General features: G+C 45.7%; 1 protein-coding gene across 6 annotated transcripts in view; it reads left to right on the top strand.

Moving 5' to 3' along the window:
* Positions 1–24,729, top strand: part of TECPR1 (tectonin beta-propeller repeat containing 1) — a 90,577-nt gene that overhangs the window by 28,065 nt on the left and 37,783 nt on the right. For 5 of the 6 annotated variants that reach the window (XM_061599350.1, XM_061599349.1, XM_061599348.1 and 2 more), the window contains 9 exons: positions 135–257; positions 1,413–1,538; positions 2,621–2,795; positions 3,576–3,676; positions 5,146–5,247; positions 13,765–13,910; positions 14,787–15,292; positions 16,478–16,623; positions 23,236–23,391. In XM_061599350.1, the coding sequence (XP_061455334.1) occupies positions 135–257; positions 1,413–1,538; positions 2,621–2,795; positions 3,576–3,676; positions 5,146–5,247; positions 13,765–13,910; positions 14,787–15,292; positions 16,478–16,623; positions 23,236–23,391 (1,581 nt within the window). The remainder of the gene's footprint in view (positions 1–134; positions 258–1,412; positions 1,539–2,620; positions 2,796–3,575; positions 3,677–5,145; positions 5,248–13,764; positions 13,911–14,786; positions 15,293–16,477; positions 16,624–23,235; positions 23,392–24,729) is intronic. The other variant, XM_061599353.1, reaches the window with a different exon arrangement.

The following is a 24,729-nucleotide window of genomic DNA, read 5'->3' as shown; positions in this document are numbered from 1 at the left end:
TTACCCTTTCTTGTTCTCTTATCCCCTTTTTTGGTTATAACTGATTAATCTTTAGTTGTTGGATACACTCGAATATTTACAAAAAAGGAATTTTCTGCTTCTGTCCTTTTTTTCCCCTCCCCCTTTTTTTTAAGGGCTGGACATATGCTATAGATTTCCCAGCCACCTACACCAAAGACAAGAGGTGGAATTCCTGTGTGCGACGTAGACGGTGGATTCGGTACAGGAGATACAAGTCACGAGATACATGGGCAAAGGTGTCTGTCTCTTTTTCCCCCATTTCTTAAACGTCCGAGGTGCTCAGGGTCATCTCAAGACCTTTCGCAGTGGCCGTCCTGCATAATCTGCGAGGTGCCCCTCTGGATCCCTTGCAACTGGGCCTTTTTCAGTGGTGGCACCCTGGTTGTGATAATGCCAGGTGAAGATGATTTTATTCTTCCAGGCTCTTAAGGAATACTGTTTCTTGTTTTATTGTTGCATTACATTTGAGGTAAGATATTCAGTGTCTTGAACAGATTTTTCTTGGGTGTTTTTAATGGTTCCCTCCCACTTTTTCTGAGCTGCCTTGCAAGTTAATGCAGAAAGGTTTTTTAAAAATCTAAATATAATGAGTGGGAGTTGTCTGTTTCATTCCCCCTTGTATGCACCAAACGTCAGGCAGCACCCTCAGTCCTCATTGGGCTATTTTGTAGTCCCCGTCCCACCCACCTTAGAGGTGCATTTTGTATTATTTTTTATGTATAAATAATATATTTATGTATAATAATTATATTACATTATTTATGCATATATTTTTACTTCTGCAAACCTCCCAAGCCTGCTGGTACTTTATACAGAGGTAACTCCATTTTGGCTACAGCGTGGAAAACGGAAGTAGCGGGCATTCGCGGATAAGCTGATGCAGCGATGTACACTCACCAGAGGAGCAAAACTCAAAGCACTTTTGAAACTGATTGGCTTTCTTTTATTTTATACCAACTGATTGGTAACTCCCAGGAGAGCTTCAACCTCCTAATCTTCAGAGATCTTTTTGGAGGGATTATTTGTCCTGATATATTTGATGCACATTGTCTGCCTCTTTGTAAACTGCTCTTACTACTGTAGATATGGCCTTGCAGAGAGTGGCTGGTTACTGGCCTCTTGATTTGTTACTGTGGTCATGCAATGTGACCTGTTATTATTTTGTGGCACGTAACTTGTAATCTCTGTTGTATGCTTCTTATGTTTGGATTGTTATGGGGGGAAATAGGTTGCAATTTATCAGAAACAGAGGGACTGTTGCCACCAATCCCATGCAGAAAAATTAAATGTATGTGGAGTTTAGTGAGGAGAAATGTCAATTTAAAACAACTATCAATGCCAATAGGAGAATAATGCCTAACCTTTTTTTCTCTCTCTCTCTCCTGCTATAGATTCCATCCCATGAGGACCCCAAGCAATTGCCCGATCCTTTCAATGATCTCTCAGTTGGAGGATGGGAGATTACTGATGAGCCTGTGGGGCGGTTATCGGTCTGGGCTGTCTCTTTGCAAGGGAAGGTAACACCTTTTTGTTTGACGGGTGTACATATTGATTTCTTTAATTTTTGCATATGGCAAAGAAGTGTTCATTCATCCAGTTGGTCACTCTAGATCAGGGTAGAGAACCTTTTTTCAGCCCAAGAACCACATTCTCTTATGGGCAGCTTTCCAGAGATAATATCTCAATGGTGGGTGGGGCCAGAGGCAAAAGTAGGTGGAACAACCAGTGTGACTCTTACCTTCATGCACTACATTCCAGCCATTCAATAGCCAGACACCCATGCACACTCACACCTCTCTATCCAGGCAAGCAAGTGACTTTATCACAGTTCAAGGACACATTCTAGCAAGGCAAAAGCCCTTGAGGAGGGCATGGAACAGAGCCAAAAAGAGTATGTGGCTCAGGAGAGCCCCAAGGGTCAGATAGAGAGGTCTAGAGGGCCACATTCAACCTGGCTCCCCACCCCTGATCTAGATCTTTCATGGTGGAAGGAAGAAATCCTAAGGAGGGGGCACGGCAAGGGAATCAAGGCCAGCTAGCAAGGGAATGAAGACACTGATTGTCTTCTAGCTGCCTTGCTTGTGCAAAGCATAATTTAAGTGAACAAATTCTCTGACACAAGATCTGATGATGGTCACTGTCCTATACAGCTTTTTAAAAGGGATTGGACAAACTCGTGAAGGAGGCTAGGTCTATCAACAATTATTAGCCATGATGGCTCAGTGGAACCTCAAGTTTCGGAGTAGTGTATCTCTGAGTACCAGTTGCTGGGGAGCAGCAACAGGAGAAGGCTTTTGACTTGCATGTGTGCTTCCCAAAAGCATCTGGCTGACCTCTGAGGTAAACAGGATGTTGAGCCAGATGTCAGTGCTCTGTCTTGCATGCTAATGCCTTGACTTGTTTGTCAGTGACCCAGTTTAAGCCACATTTCAGTCAGCACTTGCGTTTGCAGTTTGCTATTAGAGGGAGCGATCACCAGCCAAAGACAGCCAATTCATACAAAAATAACAGTTTGACCTGGCATGGGGGCTCTATACCACTTGGCTATGTGTGTTCGCTTCCCAGCAGCAATTTCCAAAGGCTTCCTTTCTTGCCTCAGGTCTGGTACAGGAATGATGTCTGTCATCACAATCCAGAAGGTTCTTCATGGTCCTTTATTGCCACCCCTGGCGAAGCTGTGCAGATCAGCTGTGGACCGTACGATCTCCTCTGGGCAACCCTTTGGGAAGGACAGGCAATCGTGAGGGAAGGGATCGACAGGAACAGCCCTCAAGGTAAGTCTTGTTTGAGGTCACAGATGACCTTTGAAGGATGACCTTCAAGCCCTGAATGGTTTGAGACCAGGGTATTTAAAGGCAGTAGTGGTGGCCAGAGCAGGATTGCCCCCATCATATCCCAACCCCATGTAATCCCTCGGTTACCGTGAAGGAGCTTGGTGTAGTGCAAGCACAGCACCAGGGTCAATCCAGTGCTCCTACCACTGTGCCCACACATGCTCAGTATCACCTCTTCTTCTCAGTAACCAACAACAAAATGCAGCATTGGGAAGGCAAGTGAGCAGCACTACCCTGCCCATCATTGCTGCTTAAAGGACCACCTGCACTTAAGCCTGTTCCTTAAGACCTACTTCATAGCCGCTGCTTAGATGCTTAGTTGTGAAGATCATTGATCTGGTGGACACATGGAATAGGGCAGCCTTTCCCAACCTTTGGGTTCCCAGATGTTGCTGGACTACAATTCCTGTCGTTTCTGACCATTGGCCATGCTGGGCTGGGAGTTGTAGTCCAGCAACATCTGGGGACCCAAAGGTTGGGAAATGATTGAAAAGGGTCTTTTTGGTGGTGGCCCTGCCCAATTCAATCCTGCAAGCTTTTAAGACCCATCTTTTTCTGTGGCTTTCAGCAGCTAATTCTAAATTGAGCTATGGAAACAGTGCTTTGGTCTGGGCTTTGTATTTATTGTTATATAAATTTGCTAAGTAAGTAGGAGCATCCTTTTTCTTGTTTGGAGGTGAACAAGGGTTTAAACTGTTTGCTTGCTTTCACTTCTGACAGGAATTTCTTGGACAATTGTGGAACCTCCAGTCCCAGATAACGGAATCTTACATGTGTCTGTGGGTGTGAATGTGGTCTGGGCAGTTACCAAAGACAGAAAAGTACGTAGCTTTGAGCTACAGTTGTGGTACTGGTTTCCTTTCATTTTTTGCTGGCTGTGTTTCAAGTCCTCATGACAGAAGAGAGAAGAACTTTTAAAAAGAATTTAGGATCATTGTCAGCCGCTCCACATCACCCCAGGCATTATCTCCTTACTCTAACAACTTGTTCCGTCCCCTAATCCACACTTAGAAAGACTGAATAAATTTTCATTCCAAGTTAAATATAGAATAAAAATATGTACAGATAAACAAAAGTAAGTACTACTTCATGTCCAGTTAACTTTAGAGAACTTCTTCCCACAAGATGATGTGATTACTACTTAGATTTTTTTTAAAAAAAGGTTTTGGACATGGTTATGGATGACCAAATTGCCACTATAGCAATGTTTGCATCTTTAAAAAAACAGGAGGAATATATTAGTGATTATCCGGTGCTGGGGACTGAGACCAAGAGGAAATTAGCACAGTTGTGCTATACTTGACATTTTCTCATTGGCAGCTGTTTGGCTGACAGTTCTTGCAAAAATATTAATAAATAAAACCCTATCATCACCTGAACAAGTTATGCAACTTGCACAAAGGGCCAAAGATCTGTGGTAGAACACTTGTTTTGCATGCATAAGGTCCTGGATTCAAACTGGCATTGCTGGTAGTGCTGAGAAAGACTTGCTTGGTGAGCTGCTGTCAGTCAGTATCAGGGTCAGGGAACCTTTTTCATCCCAAGGGCCGCATTGCCTTCTGACAACCTTCCAATGGCCATATTCTGGAGACAAAAGCAGGCAGAGCAACAAATGTAAATCTTACTTTTTTACTGTAGGCTAGTTTCCACACACACTCATCTACCCCTTTCTATTATCCATTTATACAAGCAAGGGGCATTATCAGAGATCAAGCACACTCCAGCCAGGCAAAAATATTTGGGTTGTGAAGCAGCCTTTGGAGAGGGATATGTGACCTGGCGAGAGTTCTGAGGGCTGGAGAGAGAACCCTGAGGGATTTGAAGTTCCCCACCCCTGATGCAGATCATACTTAGTGAGATGGACCAGAGATCTGACTCAGTATAAGCAATGGTGGCTGATGCCTGTTTAGGACTGATGGGGCAGAAGACAGGGAGACCAACAACAGCCAGAGCAAGAGCCAATGAGAGGCAGGTCCAGCCAAATCAAGTTGTGTTCCCATCCTCATCCCTGCTGTGTTTTACAAGGATAACATGGAAACTAAGGAAGAGTTAAGCTATGGGCTGACGGGGGAACTGACTGAGGGCAAAATGAAGTTGGTGGGGCAGTGCTCCATTTGCTCCCATGGACCAGTCTCCATTGGGCATAAGGAAGTTTCCTGTATAACCTAGGAAATATTCTGGTATAGGAGTATTGCTACTCTGCATAATTGATTCCAATTGCAAAATCTGGGGGTTTTTTACTAGAGAAATCCAGAGCCTCCAAACATTGATTTGGATATTCTGTCCACAGGTCTGGTTCAGAAGAGGTGTGAATTCACACAATCCATGTGGCACCGGTTGGATTGAGATGGTCGGTGAGATGATGATGGTGAATGTGGGCTTAAATGACCAGGTGAGGCACCTCATAAAATAGTAGAGTTGGAAGGGGCCTATAAGACCATCAAATCCAACCCCCTGCTCAATGCATGAATCCAAATTAAAGTATACCTGACAGGTGGCTATCCAGCTGCTTCTTGAAGGCCTCCAATGTTGGAGAGCCCACCACCTCCCTAGAGAATTGGTTCCATTGTCGTACTGCTCTAATGGTTAGGAAATTTTTGCTGATGTTCAGTTGTACTCTGGCTTGTAACTTGAGCCCATTGTTCCATGTCCTGTACTCTGGAATGATCGAGAAGAGATCCTGGCCCTCCTCTGTGGCAGCCTTTCAAGTACTTGAAGAATGGTATCATATCTTCCCTCACTCTTCTCTTCTCAAGGCTAATCATGCCCAGTTCTTTCAATCTCTCCTCACAGGGCTTTGTTTCCAGTTCTCTGATTGTCCTTGTTGCCATCCTCTGAACCTGCTCCAGTTTGTCTGCATTCTTAATGTGTGGTGTCCAAAACTGGACGCAATACTCAAGATGAGGCCTAACCAGTGCCAAATTGAGGGAAACTAGTACTTCAAACGATTTGGCAACTATACTTCTGTTTGTTGATGTTATGTGCCTTCAAGCTGATTTCAACTTACGGTGACTCTATGAATCAGCGACCTCCAATAGCATCTGTTATAAACCACCCTGTTCAGATCTGTGGCTTCCTTGATGGAATCAATCCATCTCTTGTTTGGCCTTTCTCTTTTTCTACTCCTTGCTGTTTTTCCCAGCATTATTGTCTTTTCCAGTGAATCATGTCTTCTCATGTCCAACGTACGATAACCTCAGTTTCGTCATTTTAGCTTCTAGTGATAGTTCTGGTTTAATTTGTTCTTTGTTGTTATGTGCCTCCAAGTCGACTGTGACTTATGGCAACCCTATGAATCAGCGACCTCCAAGAGCATCTGCCATGAACCACCCTGTTCAGATCTTGTAAGTTCAAGTCTGTGGCTTCCTTTACGGAATCTATCCATCTCTTCTTTGGCCTCCCTCTTTTCCTACTCCCTTCTGTTTTTCCCAGCATTATCTTTTCTAATGAATCATGTCTTCTCATGATGTGTCCAAAGTAAACCTCAGTTTCATCATTTTAGCTTCTAGTGACAGTTCTGGTTTAATTTGTTCTAACACCCAACTATTTGTCTTTTTCGCAGTTCATGGTATGCTCAAAGCTCTCCTCCAACACCACATTTCAAATGAGCCGATTTTTCTCTTATCCACCTTTTTCACTGTCCAACTTTCACATCCGTACATAGAGATCGGGAATACCATGGTCTGAATGAGCCTGACTTTAGTGTTCCATTTGTATTTGAGGACCTTTTGTAGTTCTCTCATAGCTGCCCTCCCAAGTCCTAGCCTTCTTCTCATTTCTTGACTATTGTCTCCATTTTGGTTAATGACTGTGTCAAGATATTGGTAATCCTTGACAAGTTCAATGCCCTCATTGTCAACTTTAAAGTTACATAAATCTTCTCTTTGTCATTTAGTTTTCTTAATATTCAGTTGTAGTCCTGCTTTTGTGCTTTCCTCTTTAGCCTTCATCAGCATTCGTTTCAAATCATTACTGGTTTCTGCTAGTAGTATAGTATCATCTGCATATCTTAAACTATTGATATTTCTCCCTCCAATTTTCACACCTCCTTCATCTTGGTCCAATCCCACTTTCCGTATATGTTCTGCATACAGATTAAACAAATAAGGTGATAAAATACACCCCTATCTCACACCCTTTCCGAATGGGAACCAATTGGTTTCTCCATATTCTGTCCTTGCAGTAGCCTCTTGTCCAGAGTATAGGTTGCGCATCAGGACAATCGGATGCTACTTTTAAAAAAAATCTGTTTACACAGACATTCCCTTTATTTTTTGACTGGAGAGATCTCCTGTTTGAATTACTGTGTTTTTTAAATAGGATTGTTTTATTGTGTATTTTGTTTGTGTGTTTTAATTATGGATGTTTATGTTTGTAATGCTTGTGTAATTGTCATTTATTTATTTATTTAATTTTATATCCCACCTGTCATGCCAGTTTGATTCCCTTAATTATTTTCCTGGGTCCCTGGTCATAGATAGTTAAATCCTTTGATATTTTTCCATCCCGGTGACCCGGTGATTTTTATAGCCCCAGCTGTATCAGCTTACAGCAAATTGGCACCTCTTTATCAGCAAGAGGGGCCTGGTTCCGTCAAGGCCGTAAAAACTCCTACGGCTTGTTATGGGAAACCAGGAGGGACGGGGCCTGGTACGGTGGGAACATCGTTTCCTCATTCCTGTGATGGAACTGCTAAATTAGTTGATTGCTCCCAGCTGAGGCAGGGATTTTCTCTATAAGAGAAGGCCTCAGTCTCTGGGCTGTGTTCCACTTGTGGGCACCACCTTGCTTATGGTGATGCTCTGCGGTGGCTCCAATATACTTCCTGACTGGCCGTCCCTGAGGGGAAGGGTGCTAACTACTGAGACCGAGCTGAGGCTTTGTAAGTACAACTGAGGCAGTTAGCTTTATTATTTTCATTTGTGCCAAGAACCTTTATAACCTGTTTATTTATACCTTGCCCCTTTTAGGTGTGGGTTTTAGGATTTGATTTGCTGTTCCAAACTATTTTGTATGTACCTTTTTATCTTTTGTATCCTTTATCCTTTTTTTTTATTTTTCTTTCTTTTAATAAACTTTACCTAATTTTTAAAGCCACGTGTGTTTATTCCAGAGAAGGGGTTCAGTTACTAAGTTCAGTCCTGGCTGCTTGACCAAACTACCGTGTACTAGAGGAACGTTTTCACTTAAGACTTCTGAAGGGCCAGGAGGGTATCGAGCCTCTGGTCCTGAGAGGCTTAGGTGTTCAGTGGGCTCTGGGGGTCCCTTCACCCCAGAGTGGATAACCAATAGAAGGGTGGTGGCAGTACTACCGTGCAGGGTTGGTGTAAGCATACACAGCCCTAGCAGACCAGGTTTGCTAGGATCAATTGCCCAAGGTTGGGGATTGATTCCTGGGACAGTAAAAGTAGGAGGAGGGGAACTCCCTGCTTTCACTACATGTTGGCAGCGTTTGGGGTCGAAAAAGACTGAACCTATCTCTGGTTAAACATAGTTGTGGAAAAGGTACAATTGGATAAATTACAATTATTAAAGATTCTGGCACAAAGGTTTGTTGTTTTGGAAAGTCAGGATGGATACAAGATCTAAACAAAAGAAGGCATTAGATCAGGTTTCTACTGAGAGTAGTGATGAGGAACAAATAGAGATGTTACCTCAAGGCAATTTTGAAGCAGCAGGAGGCAGCGCAGAGGGGCTGCCAGTCCAAAGCTTTACTCCGGAGGGAGAACGAGCACCGTCACCGGTACGGGGTCGACGGAGTATGGATAGCCAAATTAGCCAGAGTGGGGGTGTGCCACCCATGGATATGTGGGCAGAAATGCACAACTTCTTCTCGAAACAGATGGCTCTTATGACTACCCTTGTACAACAACAACAAGCTTTTGCCCCACCAAGCCAAGGACTGAGGTCTGGCAGAGTGTGTTTGGGAGGAGCAGATCCAGCAGATTTTCCGTTTTATCAAGCGGGAGAGGATATCTCCGAGTATTTTTTAATCTTTGAGCAAGCGTGTGTGGACCAGTCTTTAGATAAAAAGTACTGGATGAAAATTCTACGCACTCAAGGAAAGGGAGAGTTAAGAAGTCTAATGTGTAAACTCCCGAGAGAGCTAGCTGATGATTATGAAAACTTTGTAAAATTGGCAACAGCCCAGTTTGCGCTATCCACCAGGGCATGTTACCAAAAGTTTGAGACTTTGACAAAAAAATCAAAAGAGACGTTTTCAGCATTAAGCGCTCGTACTGCTCAAGCTATGGACTTGTGGATTGCAGCTGCAAAAGCTAATACTTTTGAGCAGTTAAGGATTGTGTATACTCTGGAGAAATTTTACAAAATGCTGCCAAAAGAGCTTGCCGCGGCGGTGCGAGGCAAAAAGCCAAAAAACTTGCAAGAAGCAGGTCATTATGCTGATGAACTAGATTCCTTTCAGGACAAAGAGGAATTGCCTAAGGCATATGTTAAAAAACCGGGCAATTACAAAGGGAATCAACCAGCGGGCGGAGGAAGTGAGTGGAAGAAAAAAACGTGGCCATCTGTAGTTAAGTCGGAGGACAGAGGGGAGAGCTCTGTTTCTACTGCTGTTCCCGTGCGTTCGTCAGTTTACCAACCGAGTAAAGCAGTTTTGGAGAATTTATGCTTTCTATGTAAACAACCGGGGCACAGAAAGGACCAGTGTTCCCAACTGATTAAGAAGCAGAATGTGAGCGTCAGCAAAGGGACTAAAATAGCGGTAGTACAGAGAGCCCGTGATTATGAAGAACCAGGAGGGCAGTCATCTCCAGAAATTTCCCGTTGGTCGTCTTCTGATTCTAATTCCGACCAGGACTGGGAGTTTTCGGCTCCTAGTACTGAGAATAGTCCCATTCCCCAAAGGAGAGGAAGTAAACAGACTCCTGTGGTGAGTGTTATTCAACCGGGAGAAAAGAAGGGGGGTGGAAAGAAAAAACCAACCCAGGAACTACTCCAAAGCGGGGAGGGAGAGAAGGAACGACTCCCTGCAGACAACGTTAACTATTCCTGTTTGCCTGGCCAGATTGCTTGGTCCAACAAAATGTTTAAAGAGACTATTTTTGTGAATTATGTTAAGTTAACGGCCTTTCGCGATTCGGGCAGTGAGGCATCGAGTTTATCTCGCCATTTAATTCCGCCTGAATTAATTTTACCAGGGATTAAAGCGTCAGTACATGTTTATGGGATGTCTAATAAACTTTGTGATGTGGCTGATGTCTGGATTTCATATAAAAACTGGTCGGGAAAACATAGAGTATTAATTCATGATTACTCTGACCAGTTTTTTGATTTCCTGTTGGGGAATGATATTGCCTATGCATATTATTTACATAATCAGAAGGCTGGAGACGTGAATGTAAATGTTTTAACTAGACGTGCAGTTAAGAAATTAGAGCAAGAACCTGATATTGAAATTTTGCCACTAGATGGTGCTGGGATACAAGAAGTTGATGATTTAAACAAGCCGCTGCCAAACGGAGCTGGGAATAGGGCTGATGTTGAATCTCCTGAGGAAGAGTTGAAATTAAATTCTGTTCGTTCTAAGGCGTTTAGGGAAGCTCTCCTACAAGATGAAAGTTTGCAAAAATGTAGGGAAGCTGCAGATAATGCTCCCTTGAAATTGTCTAAATCTGTGACCGTAAGATTCTATTGGAAAAATGGTTTGTTATACAGAGAGCATGTGCCGCAGGGTGCATCTGTGGATTGGAAACCTGTTAAACAATTGGTAGTTCCATCAGCGCATAGGCTGGAAGTGTTACAATTGGCTCATGATGCTATTAGTGGAGGCCATTTGGGAATAAAAAGAACTTTAGCACGAGTAACTCGTTGCTTTTATTGGCCCCAGATTGCAAAAGGGGTGCAGGATTTTTGTAAAAGCTGTTTAACCTGTCAGTTAGTAGGACATGCTAGGGATCACCCTAAAATGCCTATGCAAGTTTCTGAAATCATAGCAGAACCATTTGCCCGAGTCGCAGTGGATATTCTTGGTCCACTGAATGTGACGCCTAGTGGGAAGAAATTTATTTTGACTTATATAGATTATGCAACACGATTTGCTGAAGCAGTAGCTCTAAGCAGCATTACTGCCACGGCTATTTCAAAGGCTCTATTAGAGATTTTTTCTCGGTGGGGATGCCCAAAAGTTATCTTATCGGATCAAGGCCCAGGTTTTGTAGCTAAACTCACTAAAAAGTTATGGGAGGTTGCTGGGATAGAACATGTGATGTCTGTGCCTGGACAGCATGAATCCAATGGACTTTGTGAACGTCTGAACCTGATTCTGGGAAGAATGCTAAGGGCACATGCTGTAAAACATTCAAGTAACTGGGATGTGGCCTTGCCGTTTCTTATGTTTGCCTATAGAGATACTCCCCAGGCCAGTTTAAAATCTTCTCCAAATCAGTTGGTATTTGGCAGGGATATTGCAGGCCCCCTGTCTTTGTTAAAGGCAGATTGGGAAGGAAAGATGGAATTTTCTTCGGTACCAGTAACTACGTATTTGCAAAACTTGCGTGAAACCCTAAAAGATGCATTGGAGACTGCCCATGAGAATTTAGCAGAAGCCCAGCAACAGCAAAAGGCTTATTATGATTCTCATACTAAGGCACGTCGTTTTGCAGTGGGTTCTGAGGTGCTGGTGTTAAAACCACAATCAGGATCCAAGTTGTCAGTAGCCTGGACTGGGCCCATGCTGGTTAAGGCACAACTGAGTGATACCAATTACTTATTGGCCTATCCTGATTCGAAAAAGAAACCAAGGGTTTACCATATTAATACCCTTAAGCAATTTTGGTCTAGGGCAAAGCTGGTTTTGGCCTGCACTAGGGCGAAAGAGCAGGAAGAAGGGTTTGTGGACCTAGTGGCAGAAAGTCAACAAGACGGGGGTATTGATGAGGTTTTTTTTTCCTGATAACTTGGAATATGAACAATGTTCACAACTACGCCAAGTTTTGGTAGATTTTCAATCTTTGTTTTCTAGTAAGCCAGGAAAAACACATTTGGCACAACATTCTATTTTGACAGGTGATCATCCACCAAGGCAGTCCTCCCCTTAAAGGGTAACTGGACCACATGCTAAAGTGGTGGAAAAAGAAATACAGGCCATGTTAGACTTAGGGGTTATTGAACCTTCTGTTAGCCCTGGTCTTCCCCCTGTGCTGGTTGTCCAGAATGAAGAATTTAAACCAAAAACTATTGAGGTGGGCTCTGTTATTACAAGATTTTGATTTTATCATAAATCATGTGGCTGGGAAGGATAATAAAGCCGCAGATGCTCTATCTCGTATGTATCATTTAGATGACTGATGCTGATCCTGTGATTTGTAACTGATCTTGTCATGTTATGCCTGAAATTTTTTTTAATAGGTGTATAATTCAGTTTTGTAATTTTTATTGTGATAATTCTTTTCTTGATGTCTTTTAGAGCGATGATATCAAAGGTGTTCAACCTTTGATGTCATCTTCCTCAAAAGGGGGCGTGTCATGCCAGTTTGATTCCCTTAATTATTTTCCTGGGTCCCTGGTCATAGATAGTTAAATCCTTTGATATTTTTCCATCCCGGTGACCCGGTGATTTTTATAGCCCCAGCTGTATCAGCTTACAGCAAATTGGCACCTCTTTATCAGCAAGAGGGGCCTGGTTCCGTCAAGGCCGTAAAAACTCCTACGGCTTGTTATGGGAAACCAGGAGGGACGGGGCCTGGTACGGTGGGAACATCGTTTCCTCATTCCTGTGATGGAACTGCTAAATTAGTTGATTGCTCCCAGCTGAGGCAGGGATTTTCTCTATAAGAGAAGGCCTCAGTCTCTGGGCTGTGTTCCACTTGTGGGCACCACCTTGCTTATGGTGATGCTCTGCGGTGGCTCCAATATACTTCCTGACTGGCCGTCCCTGAGGGGAAGGGTGCTAACTACTGAGACCGAGCTGAGGCTTTGTAAGTACAACTGAGGCAGTTAGCTTTATTATTTTCATTTGTGCCAAGAACCTTTATAACCTGTTTATTTATACCTTGCCCCTTTTAGGTGTGGGTTTTAGGATTTGATTTGCTGTTCCAAACTATTTTGTATGTACCTTTTTATCTTTTGTATCCTTTATCCTTTTTTTTTATTTTTCTTTCTTTTAATAAACTTTACCTAATTTTTAAAGCCACGTGTGTTTATTCCAGAGAAGGGGTTCAGTTACTAAGTTCAGTCCTGGCTGCTTGACCAAACTACCGTGTACTAGAGGAACGTTTTCACTTAAGACTTCTGAAGGGGCCAGGAGGGTATCGAGCCTCTGGTCCTGAGAGGCTTAGGTGTTCAGTGGGCTCTGGGGGTCCCTTCACCCCAGAGTGGATAACCAATAGAAGGGTGGTGGCAGTACTACCGTGCAGGGTTGGTGTAAGCATACACAGCCCTAGCAGACCAGGTTTGCTAGGATCAATTGCCCAAGGTTGGGGATTGATTCCTGGGACAGTAAAAGTAGGAGGAGGGGAACTCCCTGCTTTCACTACACCACCCTTCCTAAGAAGCCTAGGACAGCAAACACATTAGTGATAAAACTATATTTTTTAAAAGCATTCTAAAAATAGTTCAAAAACATTCTTAAACAGTAATTTCAGGATTGCCCTGAACAATGTTTTTCAGCCATCGAATCACTTAAAGGGGAATGCTTTTAAATTTATCCTGAAAGTCAGTAATAGCTTTTTATACTTGTAAACAGCTTTGAAGCCTATTTTGGTATTAAACAGTATGTAAATTAATAAATAATGATGTAAATTTATTATTGAGAAATAAATAAATAAGCTCTCCCAAGGTAGCCGCACAATCCCAGGCTTCTTTTACAGTGTCAGCCACAAGCGAACTAGCTGGACATCTATTTCATCCTCCCACTTTTAGCCTTTATCTTCTTCTCTCCACCCAGGTCTGGGGGATCAGCAGTGAGGACAGAGCCGTTTATTTCCGTCAAGGTGTCACACCAAGCGAGCTGAGTGGAAAAACATGGAAGGCAATTGTTTGCAGCCGAGACAGTGACCGATCACAGACTGGCAGCTCAACAAGTCTCCTCAGGTAACCAAAACCCCTGACAACATTTAAAATAACATCAACATATGAAAATATATCACACAACCCTGATATAAAATATATCACGTGGGATGTAATCTAAAATAACAAGAGTATATGTATGAAAAGGAAAGAAAAGGAAAGAAAACTGAATAATCAAGAATAGCAGAAGGTTTCCTTGGATATGAGCATAAAAGAATTCCGAAACATACATCAGATATGTACCAGGATGGCTAACCTGTGACACTCCAGATATTGTTGGACTCCAACTTCCAGCCAGCCAGCATGCCAGTGACAAGGGATGATGGGAGCTGTAGTCCAACTGGGAATGGAATGACTTGTCAATTTCAGTTCTGCTTCTCATTTTTCCAATCTTAAATCCAGTTCTCCACGTTTGTGCAGCAATTTGCATTTTTTTTTAAAAAAAACCGTCATTAAATTTCTCTAGCATTTTAGTGAGAATTTCTTCTACTAAATGCATTTTGGGAGGGATGGAAAAGTAGGAGGGGAAATGGAATAGAATATTCTGAAAGGAAGCAAGGTTTTGGCTGGCTGGAACACTGAGCAAGGCTGCTCCACACTGCCACATTTTGTTGCAGCCCTCACTTGTATATATTGCAATCAGTAAAGTGTTATTGAAGATAATCTGAATAGTCTTTTGTATTTTCAGTTAGCTGAGTTGATTACATGGAAAAATAAAAATTTCCCTGCTGCCCAAGGGCAATCTGACACAATATGGGAAATACTAACACTAGATAAGATAGGAGGATTTTTATTTTTCCATGTAATTGACTCAGCAAGCTTGCTAATGCTTTTGCTTGAGTGAATGGTAACGGGCTTGGATTCAGTGCAAGACCTTTCTCTTCCCTCCTCTTTCCCAAGTGCTGGCTGTTTCTTTACGGATGACATCAAGGAACAAAACAGTTCCATATTCCGAAGTGATGGAGACCTTCCATCTGATACCGAGGTACCTCTGGTTCTAGACAATGTTTTCCTTCCCGGATCTGCGGCTGGTGACAACAGGTCCCACCAGGTAGCAGAATTGGATGCAGACCCAGTTGTGACTCTTGTACCCTCCCCTCTTGAAGAAGCCACCCCTTCTACAGATAAAGGGCTTAATGACGTCCCAGAAACACAAATCTCGGATCCAGATTCTCAACCAGCTGAATTGCAATGGACTAATATTGACTTGAAGGGGGCAAAGAAGCCAGCTGCGACGTCTGCCAGTGCTTTAGCTGAGGCATCCAGCCTGTCCTCTTTTAGCACATTATCGATTGGCATAGAGGATCATTTTGTAGCTGATGAGCATCCATTGTGGGCCTGGGTCTGTGGCGGAGGCTGCTTTGTGGATTCACACAGCTCTCTTAAGTGGTTCACAGTACAGTCAGGTGTGTGAGATTTCCATCATTTGAACTAGCTCCATGTCCTGTTACCCTGTCAGAATGTGTACATTGCAATCTTTCCTTCCCATTAGTTCAGTCCTGTGAGGTGGCTTTTTAAACTGGGTATCCTTGTACCTAGGCTTAGGGTTGAGACACACCTAATTTTCATGCATAGCTGTGTGTGTTAAACCTTTGCCTGCCTTGTACTACTTTGGACTGCAGGTGAGAACTGACATGATTGAATGCTCCTCCATACAAAATAATTCAGTGCGCATGGAAAAATTACCCTGTCGGGGAGACAAATCCTAACTCTGTGTGTGTGTGTGTGAGAGAGAGAGAGAGAGAGAGAGAGACAGAGAGGGAGGGAGGGAGAGTAGTGAGCCTTCAGTAGTAGCCTAAAGTGGTACGGTCTACTACCTCATCTGTTTATGGGAATTTGGCTAGACAAGTCTCTGAGTTAAGGATTTTAATTTTTATTATTACTAGATTTCTATCCCACCTTTCCTCCAAGAAACTCAAGGTGGCATACATTGTCCTCCCCCTTCCTCATTTCATCTTCACAAGAATCCTCTGAGGCCAGTTAAGTTAAGAGACAGTAACTGGCTCAAGGTTACCCACTGAACTTCATGGCCAAGTAAGGGCTTTGAACCTGAGTCTCCCAAGTTCTAGTCCAGGACTCTAACCACTAAACCATACTGGATCTTCCCCCAAGGATTGCAAGAACACTGCCATTTATAGGGCTCTCTTGTTGCTTTAAGATACCCTCCTCCAACCTTGAGTCCCTTGATGCTGTTGGGGTTCAGGCAGAGCTATCTCCCAGTCCTACCTAGACATGCCAAGGATTGAACCTGGGACCTTCTGCATGCAAGACAGATGCTGTACCACTGAGCTGCTGTCCTTCCCGACATGGATGTGGCTGTTTGTCCATCTAAGCCAATCTTCTCTCTTTTGACTTACAGTGGCTCTCCAGGATTTCAGTCAGGGGTTTTTCACATCACCCGGTTTCTGGCCCTTTTTGAACTGGAGATGCCAGGGATTAAACTTGGGATCTTCTGTGTGCCAAACATGTGTTCTAGCACTGAGCGGTGGCCCTTCTCCAAGGGATATTGCCTGTCATGTCCTAGGTAGCAATGTTTGCAGGTCCTGAGTTTACTGGGTGCTTGATCATGTGGTCCTTTTTTTCTGCCATAGCTTTATCATCTTCTGGGCCGTCTCTCTCTCTGTCCATCACCCCAGCACAGAACGCCATGTGGCGGAAACAGATCTTCCAGCAACTCACGGAAAGGACTCGTCGGGAATTGGAGAACTTCCGACACTATGAACAGGCTGTCGAGCAGGTAGAATGAAGAGAAAAGCAAACATTGGACTTACCATGATAGAGAAGTTGTTTTTCTGCAGGGGAGTCATGGATGGGTTGCCACCATCCACTCACTCCACTGGCAGGAAGTTGATCTTTTGGAGGGGTTGCCCAAGTGGGCTGGGACTCCAGACTCCAGCTATCTGACTGAAGCCACATTCTCTGTATGGCAACCCAGATAAAGGAAACGGGAGTGTAGCTCCTGTGCCAAGGTTGAAAAAGAATGGGAGAGGAAAGATAAAGATGAAAATTGGTAGGTCAGTGAAGTCTTCCCTCATGAAGCCAGTGTCCAACTGGGTGGGTTTCTTCCCCTGCAGAAAAGCAACTTATCACGGTAAGTCCAATAATAATAATAATAATAATAAATTTAATTTCTGTGTCGCCGATCTGGCCAATGGCCACTCTAGGCGATGTACAAAATCGTTAAAACACAATATAATAGAATACAGTAATACAATATAAAAACAGTATAAAAAGCAATGTTTGCTTTTTCTGCAGTGGAGGAGGTGAGTCATGGATGGAACATACCTCAGCAGCTACCAGCCAGGTTGGGATCACTGCAGGCAGAGACCTACTGCTCTGTCACCTGTTGCAGGACCCATCTGCCAAAGGAGGCCTCCATAGGTGCATATGTATCCAGCCTGTAGTGCTTGGCAGAGGAGGAGGTAGAGGACTGGGTGGGTGCCTGCAAATCTCCGCTAGGGGAGCCCTGGTGCCAAAGCTCCTGAGGTGGAGGCACCTCTGGTCAAGCGAGCAGTGATGTCCCTGGGCACCGCCAGGTTCGAGGCCTCATAACACCTAGCTATGCGAGCCAGAGTCGCTGAAGAAATCTTGCACACCATGGAGCTGGGTTGGAAGGAGACAAACAAGTCTGACATCCTGAACGCTTTGGTGCACTTGATGTAAGTCCTGAGTGCTCAGCAGACATTTAGGGTATGCCACTCCTTTTCCTTGGGAGCTGCGGGCCTCGGACAGAAGGATGGCAGGGCAGCCTCCTGCACCCTCTGAAACATGGTGTTGACCTTAGGCATGAAGGAGGGATCCAGTCTCAGGGTGACCAAGTCCCTCTGGAATGAGTAGGGCTCTTTCCTTACAGAGAGGGCAGCCATCTCTGAAACCCTCCTGGCCCAGGAGATGGCCACCAAAACCAAGGTCTTCCAGCTCAAGAGTTTGATTAAGGAAGACCTGATGAGCTTGAAGGGCTTTGGTTAGGGCCCCAAGAGCTCTGTGCTGTTCCCAGGACAGGCATCTGTACACTGTTGGGGGGCGCAATAGTGCCGCTCACCTAAGGAAATGTTTGATGAGGGGACTGGACTCCAGAGAGGATGGAGGACAGGTCTCTTTAGTAGACAATATTGATTCTGGATGAACAACTCCCCCTTGGCGCAGAAGGTCTACCCTGGTTGGAAGTGGCCAGGGTTCCCCTGTGGCCATGGAGACTAGGTCTGTGAACCACACCCTCTGGGGCCAGAAGGGGGCCACAACTATCACCTCCTGTCCCAACTCCCTTATCCTTAGGACCCCTGGAGCAAAGTGTGTTGGGGGAAGGTATACAGCAGAACCTGTGATCATCTTGCTGTTAGAGTGTCCACACTCATGGCCCCCTGGGTCCTGAAATGTGAGAAGAATAGATTCACCTTGTTGTTTGCTGGGCTGGCAAACAGATCAGCCACTGGTTGCCTGAATCTGTGTACTATTTGTCTGAAGACCGCCTGCACGCAATATCTGATGGCGGCTGAGCCATTCTACCTGAGTGTTCTCTGCTCCAGAGACGTATTCTGCTGCTAGGAATGTGAGATGGCCCTCTGCCCAGGTTAGCAGAATATTCACTTCATCCATCAGAGCCCTTGATTTTGAGCCCCCCCAATTCAAATGCACTTGGGTAGCCATGTTGTTGGTGCAGACCAAGACGTGCCTGTGGTGGATGAGTGAGAGGATGTTTAGCAGCACTAACCTGAAAGCCCTTAGCTCCAACCAGTTGATGGGCCTCCTGGCCTTCTCTGGGCTCCAGATGCCCTGGGTGAACTGGTTTTCTGTGTGCACCCCCTACCTTGATAGGCTGGCATCCATGGTGATCTGCATCTCCTTCCCTGAAGGAAATCCCCTTGTGGATGGCCGGAGATAGTCCCCAACCTAAGGACTGTCTTACGCTCTCTGCCAACTGCACCCTGAAATGCCTGCGCTCTGCGATCGCTGCCTGGTATGGTAGGAGGGCCCACTGTAGTTCCCTGGAGTGGAACTTCGCCCAGGGAACACAACCTTTTGTGATCGCTTGCAGAAAACCCCCAAAGTGTCCTGCAGTGGGGGTATTGTGACATTGCCATAACACCTTGGCCCGAAGCTTTTTCCCCAGACCTTCACATCTCTATTCAGAACCACACTTCCCCTCCAACTCTTCCAACTGTGGAACTCTCAATCTTGATAACTAACTACCAACTGACTATTTATTTATTTATTTATTTATTTTATTCAATTTCTATACCGCCCACAGCCAACGGCTCTCTGGGCGGTGTACAACATAAATATAAAAATACAGTAATATAATAAAATCACATAGTAAATACAAACATACCACAAAAATTCCCCAGAGCTAAAAACATATTACACAATTTAAATTTAGAATACCAGAATGTGCTAAATATGCTAAAATATGTTAAAATGCCTGGGAAAAGAGGAAGGTTTTAACCTGGCGCCGGAATGATAACAAAGTTGGCGCCAGGCGCACCTCGTCGGTAACACTATTCCATAGTTCGGGGGCCACCACTGAGAAGGCCCTAGTTCTTGTTGTCATCCTCCGGGCCTCCTTATGAGTCGGTACCCGGAGGAGGGCCTTCGATGTTGCACGTAGTGTACGGGTAGGTTCATATTGGGAGAGGCGTTCCACCAGGTATTGCAGACCCGCGCCGTGTAAGGCTTTATAGGTCAAAACCAACACTTTGAATCTTGCCCGGAAACGTATAGGCAACCAGTGCAAACGGGCCAGAACAGGTGTTATATGTTCTGATCGTTTGGTCCTTGTCAACAGTTGAGCCGCTGCGTTTTGCACTAGTTGCAGTTTCCGAACCGTCTTCAAAGGCAGCCCCACATAAAGCGCATTGCAGTAGTCCAATCTTGAGGTTACCAGAGCATGGATAACTGAGGCGAGGTCGTCACTGCCCAGATAGGGACATAGCTGGGCTACCAACCAAAGTTGGTAGAACGCACTTCATGCCACCGAGGCTACCTGGGCCTCAAGTGACAACGAAGGATCTAAAAGAACTCCCAGACTACGAACCTGCTCCTTCAGGGGAAGTGTAACCCCGTCCAGAACAGGTTGAGTATCCACCATCTGATCAGAGAAGCCACTCACTAACAGCATCTCAGTCTTGTCAGGATTGAGTCTCAGTTTATTAGCTCTCATCCAGTCCATTATCGCGGCCAGGCAACGGTTTAGTACATTGACAGCCTCACCTGAAGAAGATGAAAAGGAGAAGTAGAGCTGCGTGTCATCAGCATACTGATGACTACGCACTCCAAAACTCCTGATGACCACCCCCAGCGGCTTCATGTAGATGTTAAAAAGCATGGGGGACAGAACTGACCCCTGCGGGACCCCATACTGGAGAACCCATGGAATCGAGCAATGGTCCCCAAGCACTACCTTCTGGAGCCGACCCACCAAGTAGGAGCGAAGCCACTGCCAAGCGGTACCTCCAACTCCCAACTCCATAAGTCTCTCCAGAAGGATACCATGGTCGATGGTATCAAAAGCTGCTGAGAGATCAAGAAGAATCAACAGAGTTACGCTCTCCCCGTCCCTCTCCCGACATAGGTCATCATACAGGGCGACCAAGGCTGTCTCTGTACCAAAACCGGGCCTGAAACCGGATTGAAATGGATCTAGATAATCGGTTTCATCCAAGAGTGTTTGGAGCTGGCTAGCAACCACCCGCTCTAAGACCTTGCCCAGGAATGGAACATTCGCTACCGGCCTATAGTTATTCAAGTTGTCCAGGTCCAAGGAAGACTTCTTCAGAAGTGGTCTCACCGCCGCCTCTTTCAGGCAGCTGGGGACCACTCCCTCTTGTAAAGAGGCATTTATCACTTCCCCGGCCCAGCCGGCTGTTCCATTCCTGCTAGCTTTTACCAGCCAAGAGGGGCAAGGATCCAGTACAGAAGTGGTCGCACGCACCAGTCCAAGCACCTTGTCAACTTCCTCAAGCTGAACCAACTGAAACTCATCCAATAAATGAGGACAGGACTGTGCTCTGGATGCCTCATTAGGTTCATCTGCTACAATATTGGAGTCCAAGTCCCGGCGGATGCATAAAATCTTGTCCTGGAAGTGCCTAGCAAACTCATTACAGCGGATTTCCGATGGCTCTATAGTGTCCCGAGGACCAGGATGTAATAGCCCTCGGACAACTTTAAAAAGCTCTGCCGGACAGCAGAGGGATGACTTGATAGTAGCAGCAAAATAATGCTTCTTAGCTGCTCTCACCACTTCTGAGTACCGCTTAGTAAAGGCACTTACCAGTGCATGATTGCATCCGTCAGGAGTTCGTCTCCATCTGCACTCAAGCCGCCTCCTCTCTTGATTCATCACTCTTAGCTCCGGGGTATACCACGGAGCTGTATGAGCTCTACATAGGAGGGGGCGCGCAGGGGCAATCGTGTCAGCGGCCCGGGTCATTTCTGTGTTCCACAGGTCGATCAGGGCTTCGACAGGAGCGCCAGTCTTATCAGCCGGAAAACCCCCCAGAGCCCTTTGAAAACCCTCAGGATTCATCAGTCTCCAGGGGTGGACCAACTTAATGGGTCCCCCACCCTTGCAGAGGGGAAAAGCCGCTGTGAGTCTAAACTTCAGCAAGCGGTGATCTGTCCATGACAAAGGAATAGATGAAAAATTCCCCACCTCCAGATCACCATCCCCATGTCCAGTGGCAAAAATCAGATCAAGAGTATGTCCCGACACATGTGTTGGGCCAATAGCAAATTGGGACAGCCCCATGGTTGCCATGGAGGCCATGAAGTCCTGAGCCGCCCCTGATAAAGCAGCCTCGGCATGGATATTGACATCCCCCAGTACCAATAGTCTGGGGGATTTCAACAATACCTCCGAGACCAGTTCTGTCAGCTCAGTTAGGGAAGCCGTTGGGCAGTAGGGTGGGCGGTACACCAACAAGATTCCCAGTCTGTCCCTCTGGCCCAAGACAAGGTACAGGCATTCCAGACCAGTAGTCACATGGACATGGTGCTTGACGAGAGAGAAAGAGCTCTTATAGACCACAGCAACCCCACCTCCCCGACCCTCAGATCTACCATAGTGCTGAACCATATACCCAGGTGGGCAGAGCTGGGAAAGAGTAACTCCTCCCTGCTCACCCACCCAAGTCTCGGTTATGCATGCCAGACCGGCCCCCTCCTCCACAATTAAGTCATGGACGAGGGAGGTTTTATTGTGTACTGATCTGGCGTTTAAAAGCAGCACTTGGAGATCCGAGAGCTGGCTGAGAGGACAACCCGCAATCCTGTGGATGTGAGAAGGGCCAGAACAAGGCACAGCCACTAAATGTCTGGGCCGAGTTCCCCTCACCTGGCATGTCCTTCTCCCACCACCATACCTGCCGCTACCCGTCACTACACTAATTGGGGCCCCCACAAGTCTCCCCGCTCGGTGCAAGGTCCTCTCTCCCAGGCACATAATAAAAACACACGTACACACACACTCACATTCACTCACATCGACACAGGATCTAGCCGCCTATAGACTGGAGGCCAGTCACTCCCCCAGTCAAATAATTGAATCTACCAGCCACTGAGTATTGTAAGGCATCCACCAGGCAAAGCGCCCTGCCATCCCCCAATACTAGCCGTGTCCCAAGAGAGGTTTTCAATAGAGGGGGAGCAGCAGGGAGTCAAGTCACATCCAGTCTCTGGTCGTTCTCCACGGCGTTCTCACTACTCCGAGCCACACCCACTCTCTAATTACACCTCGCGGCATTCTCTTACTCTCCACGGTGTTCTCCCGTCGCTGCCGCCAAGCCGCACCACCAACCTGGCCTCCCTCCTTTTTCGGTGCTCTCACCACCGCTGGGCCAAGATTTTTCCATGGCCCCTCTACACTCGGCCGCTCTTCGCGGCGTTCTCCCAGCACCGCTGAATCACGTCGAGCCGCACCGAGCCGCGCCCAGAACTTAGCCGCCCTCCTCAGTGCTCTCACCACCATCGGGTTGTTCTGCCGCTACAGGACATTCACTCGGGCAGCTCTGCGATGTTCTCCACCCGGCCGCCAGGTCCGTCCCGTTCCTCCAGAGCCTTCTTCCGCTGCGTTCTCCATGCCCAGAGCCTGGCCTCCCTCTGCGGTGCTCTCACCACCGCTGGGCCCAGGCTCTCTATGGCCTCCGCACGCGACGCCCCGAGCTCGGCCGCCTTCCTCAGTGCTCTCACCACTGACTAGAACCTCCAACCATTCAGAGTCTGCTGTCAGCCACACCAGTAACCGAACTAACCCCTTAAGTTACTGACTAAATGGTCCCCACTGTTGTACTTTCAATATTTGGCCCTTGTGGTTTCTCCTTAATGCTGCTGTTGGCGGTTTTTGCCTCTCCAGTCTGTCTGGGTCAAAACTGGAACCTTGCAATGGTGGAGAAGCTGGAAGCCTTACCGATGGATCGATGTGCGGGTGGCCCTCGAGCAATTCACTGGGAATGATGGCACACGGGACAGTATCCTCTTCGTTTATTACCTGCACTATGAGGAGAAGAAGGTACATACACACGGCCATGTTGTCTCTAGAGAAGCCACATTGGGCTTTCTGCACTGTCTGTATTCAGTGATTTGTTTTATATATTTATGAAGTGATGTGGGGTGGATTCCCCCCTGGGAAATTTTAATTGCTCTCTTTCCATGAACATTCCTGAAAAATGCATGATGAACTTAGGTTCATTAATTTCAGTGGGTTTTCTCTGAATAGCACTTATTTATTTATTTATTTATTAAATTTATTAGTCGCCCATCTGGCTGGCTGTCCAGCCACTCTGGGCGACGTACAAAATAAAAACATACAAATACATTAAAACATTAAAAATCTCAACAATAATAATAAAACCTAACCTAACTTAGTTGAATACACCCCATGACAACATAGGGTTATATCCAACATTAGTCTTACTCAGAGTAGACCCAATAAAATGCACTAATAGGCAAAAAGCCTTGCAGTTTAAGAACGTCCCTGTAGCCAACAAATATTTCTATAAAGCTTTAAAAAGCGGGGAAATTGGGCAGCTATAGTGAATGCACCAAGGGAGCAGGAGACCTGACCTCTCTGAGATATTGTACTGCCCTACAAATTTGTAGCATGCAAATGATCAAACCTGATCATATTTCAAATAGCAGTAAGAAAAATTCAGAGAAACCACCCAACATGTAGCTTATTAACTAGAAAAATGTGCATTAGTTAAAAGGACCTGAAGCTGACCTTTGTTGGCACCCAAGCAAAAATCCAGAAGAAAATATTTATACTTGATAAAAAGAAATAGAAATAAATAGCTACTGGCACAAAGATTTGACTGTCAACTGAATCTGGCATCCTTAGAGCTGGCAGTTAATCTGTTCTGTGTCAGGCCCAGGATGTGACTCAGGAACCAGACCAACGGCTGTAGTTAATTCGTGTTTTATTAGGGTAATGTCCAAACAAAGACTGCGTTTTCTCATGAAGCAATACAGGGATACAGGTCCTGCGGCATTGGGAGAAAGTTGACAGAGCAAGGGACTTCTTCCCGCCTGTTCTTTAAGAAGGGGCCAAACGGGCGCGCAATCTTTCGCTCCTCCTTAACTGCCCCTCAGGTACTGCCCGCCTTCCCCCCTTCTCTCCTGTCTTTTCAGCTGTCTGCGTGTGCGCGGTGAGGGGGGAAGCATCACCCCCTCCTCTTCTGAAGTTTCCGATTCCAGGATGGGGGATAGGGGAGGGTCTGATGGTAAACTGCCTCCCCGCTTTTCGGCTGTGAGCAGCCCTCCCTCTTTCCCCTCTTGCTCTGAGCCTGAAAGAGGGGGATGCGTGAGAATGTCCAGGGAGGGCTCAGGCTCCCCGTCGCTAAGCAACCTT

The sequence above is a fragment of the Rhineura floridana genome, chromosome 17, assembly GCF_030035675.1.
Source record: "Rhineura floridana isolate rRhiFlo1 chromosome 17, rRhiFlo1.hap2, whole genome shotgun sequence".
NCBI classification, from domain to species: Eukaryota; Metazoa; Chordata; class Lepidosauria; order Squamata; family Rhineuridae; genus Rhineura; species Rhineura floridana.
The sequence above is the reverse complement of the archived record's forward strand: the minus strand, read 5'-3'. Positions and strand labels throughout refer to the sequence as shown.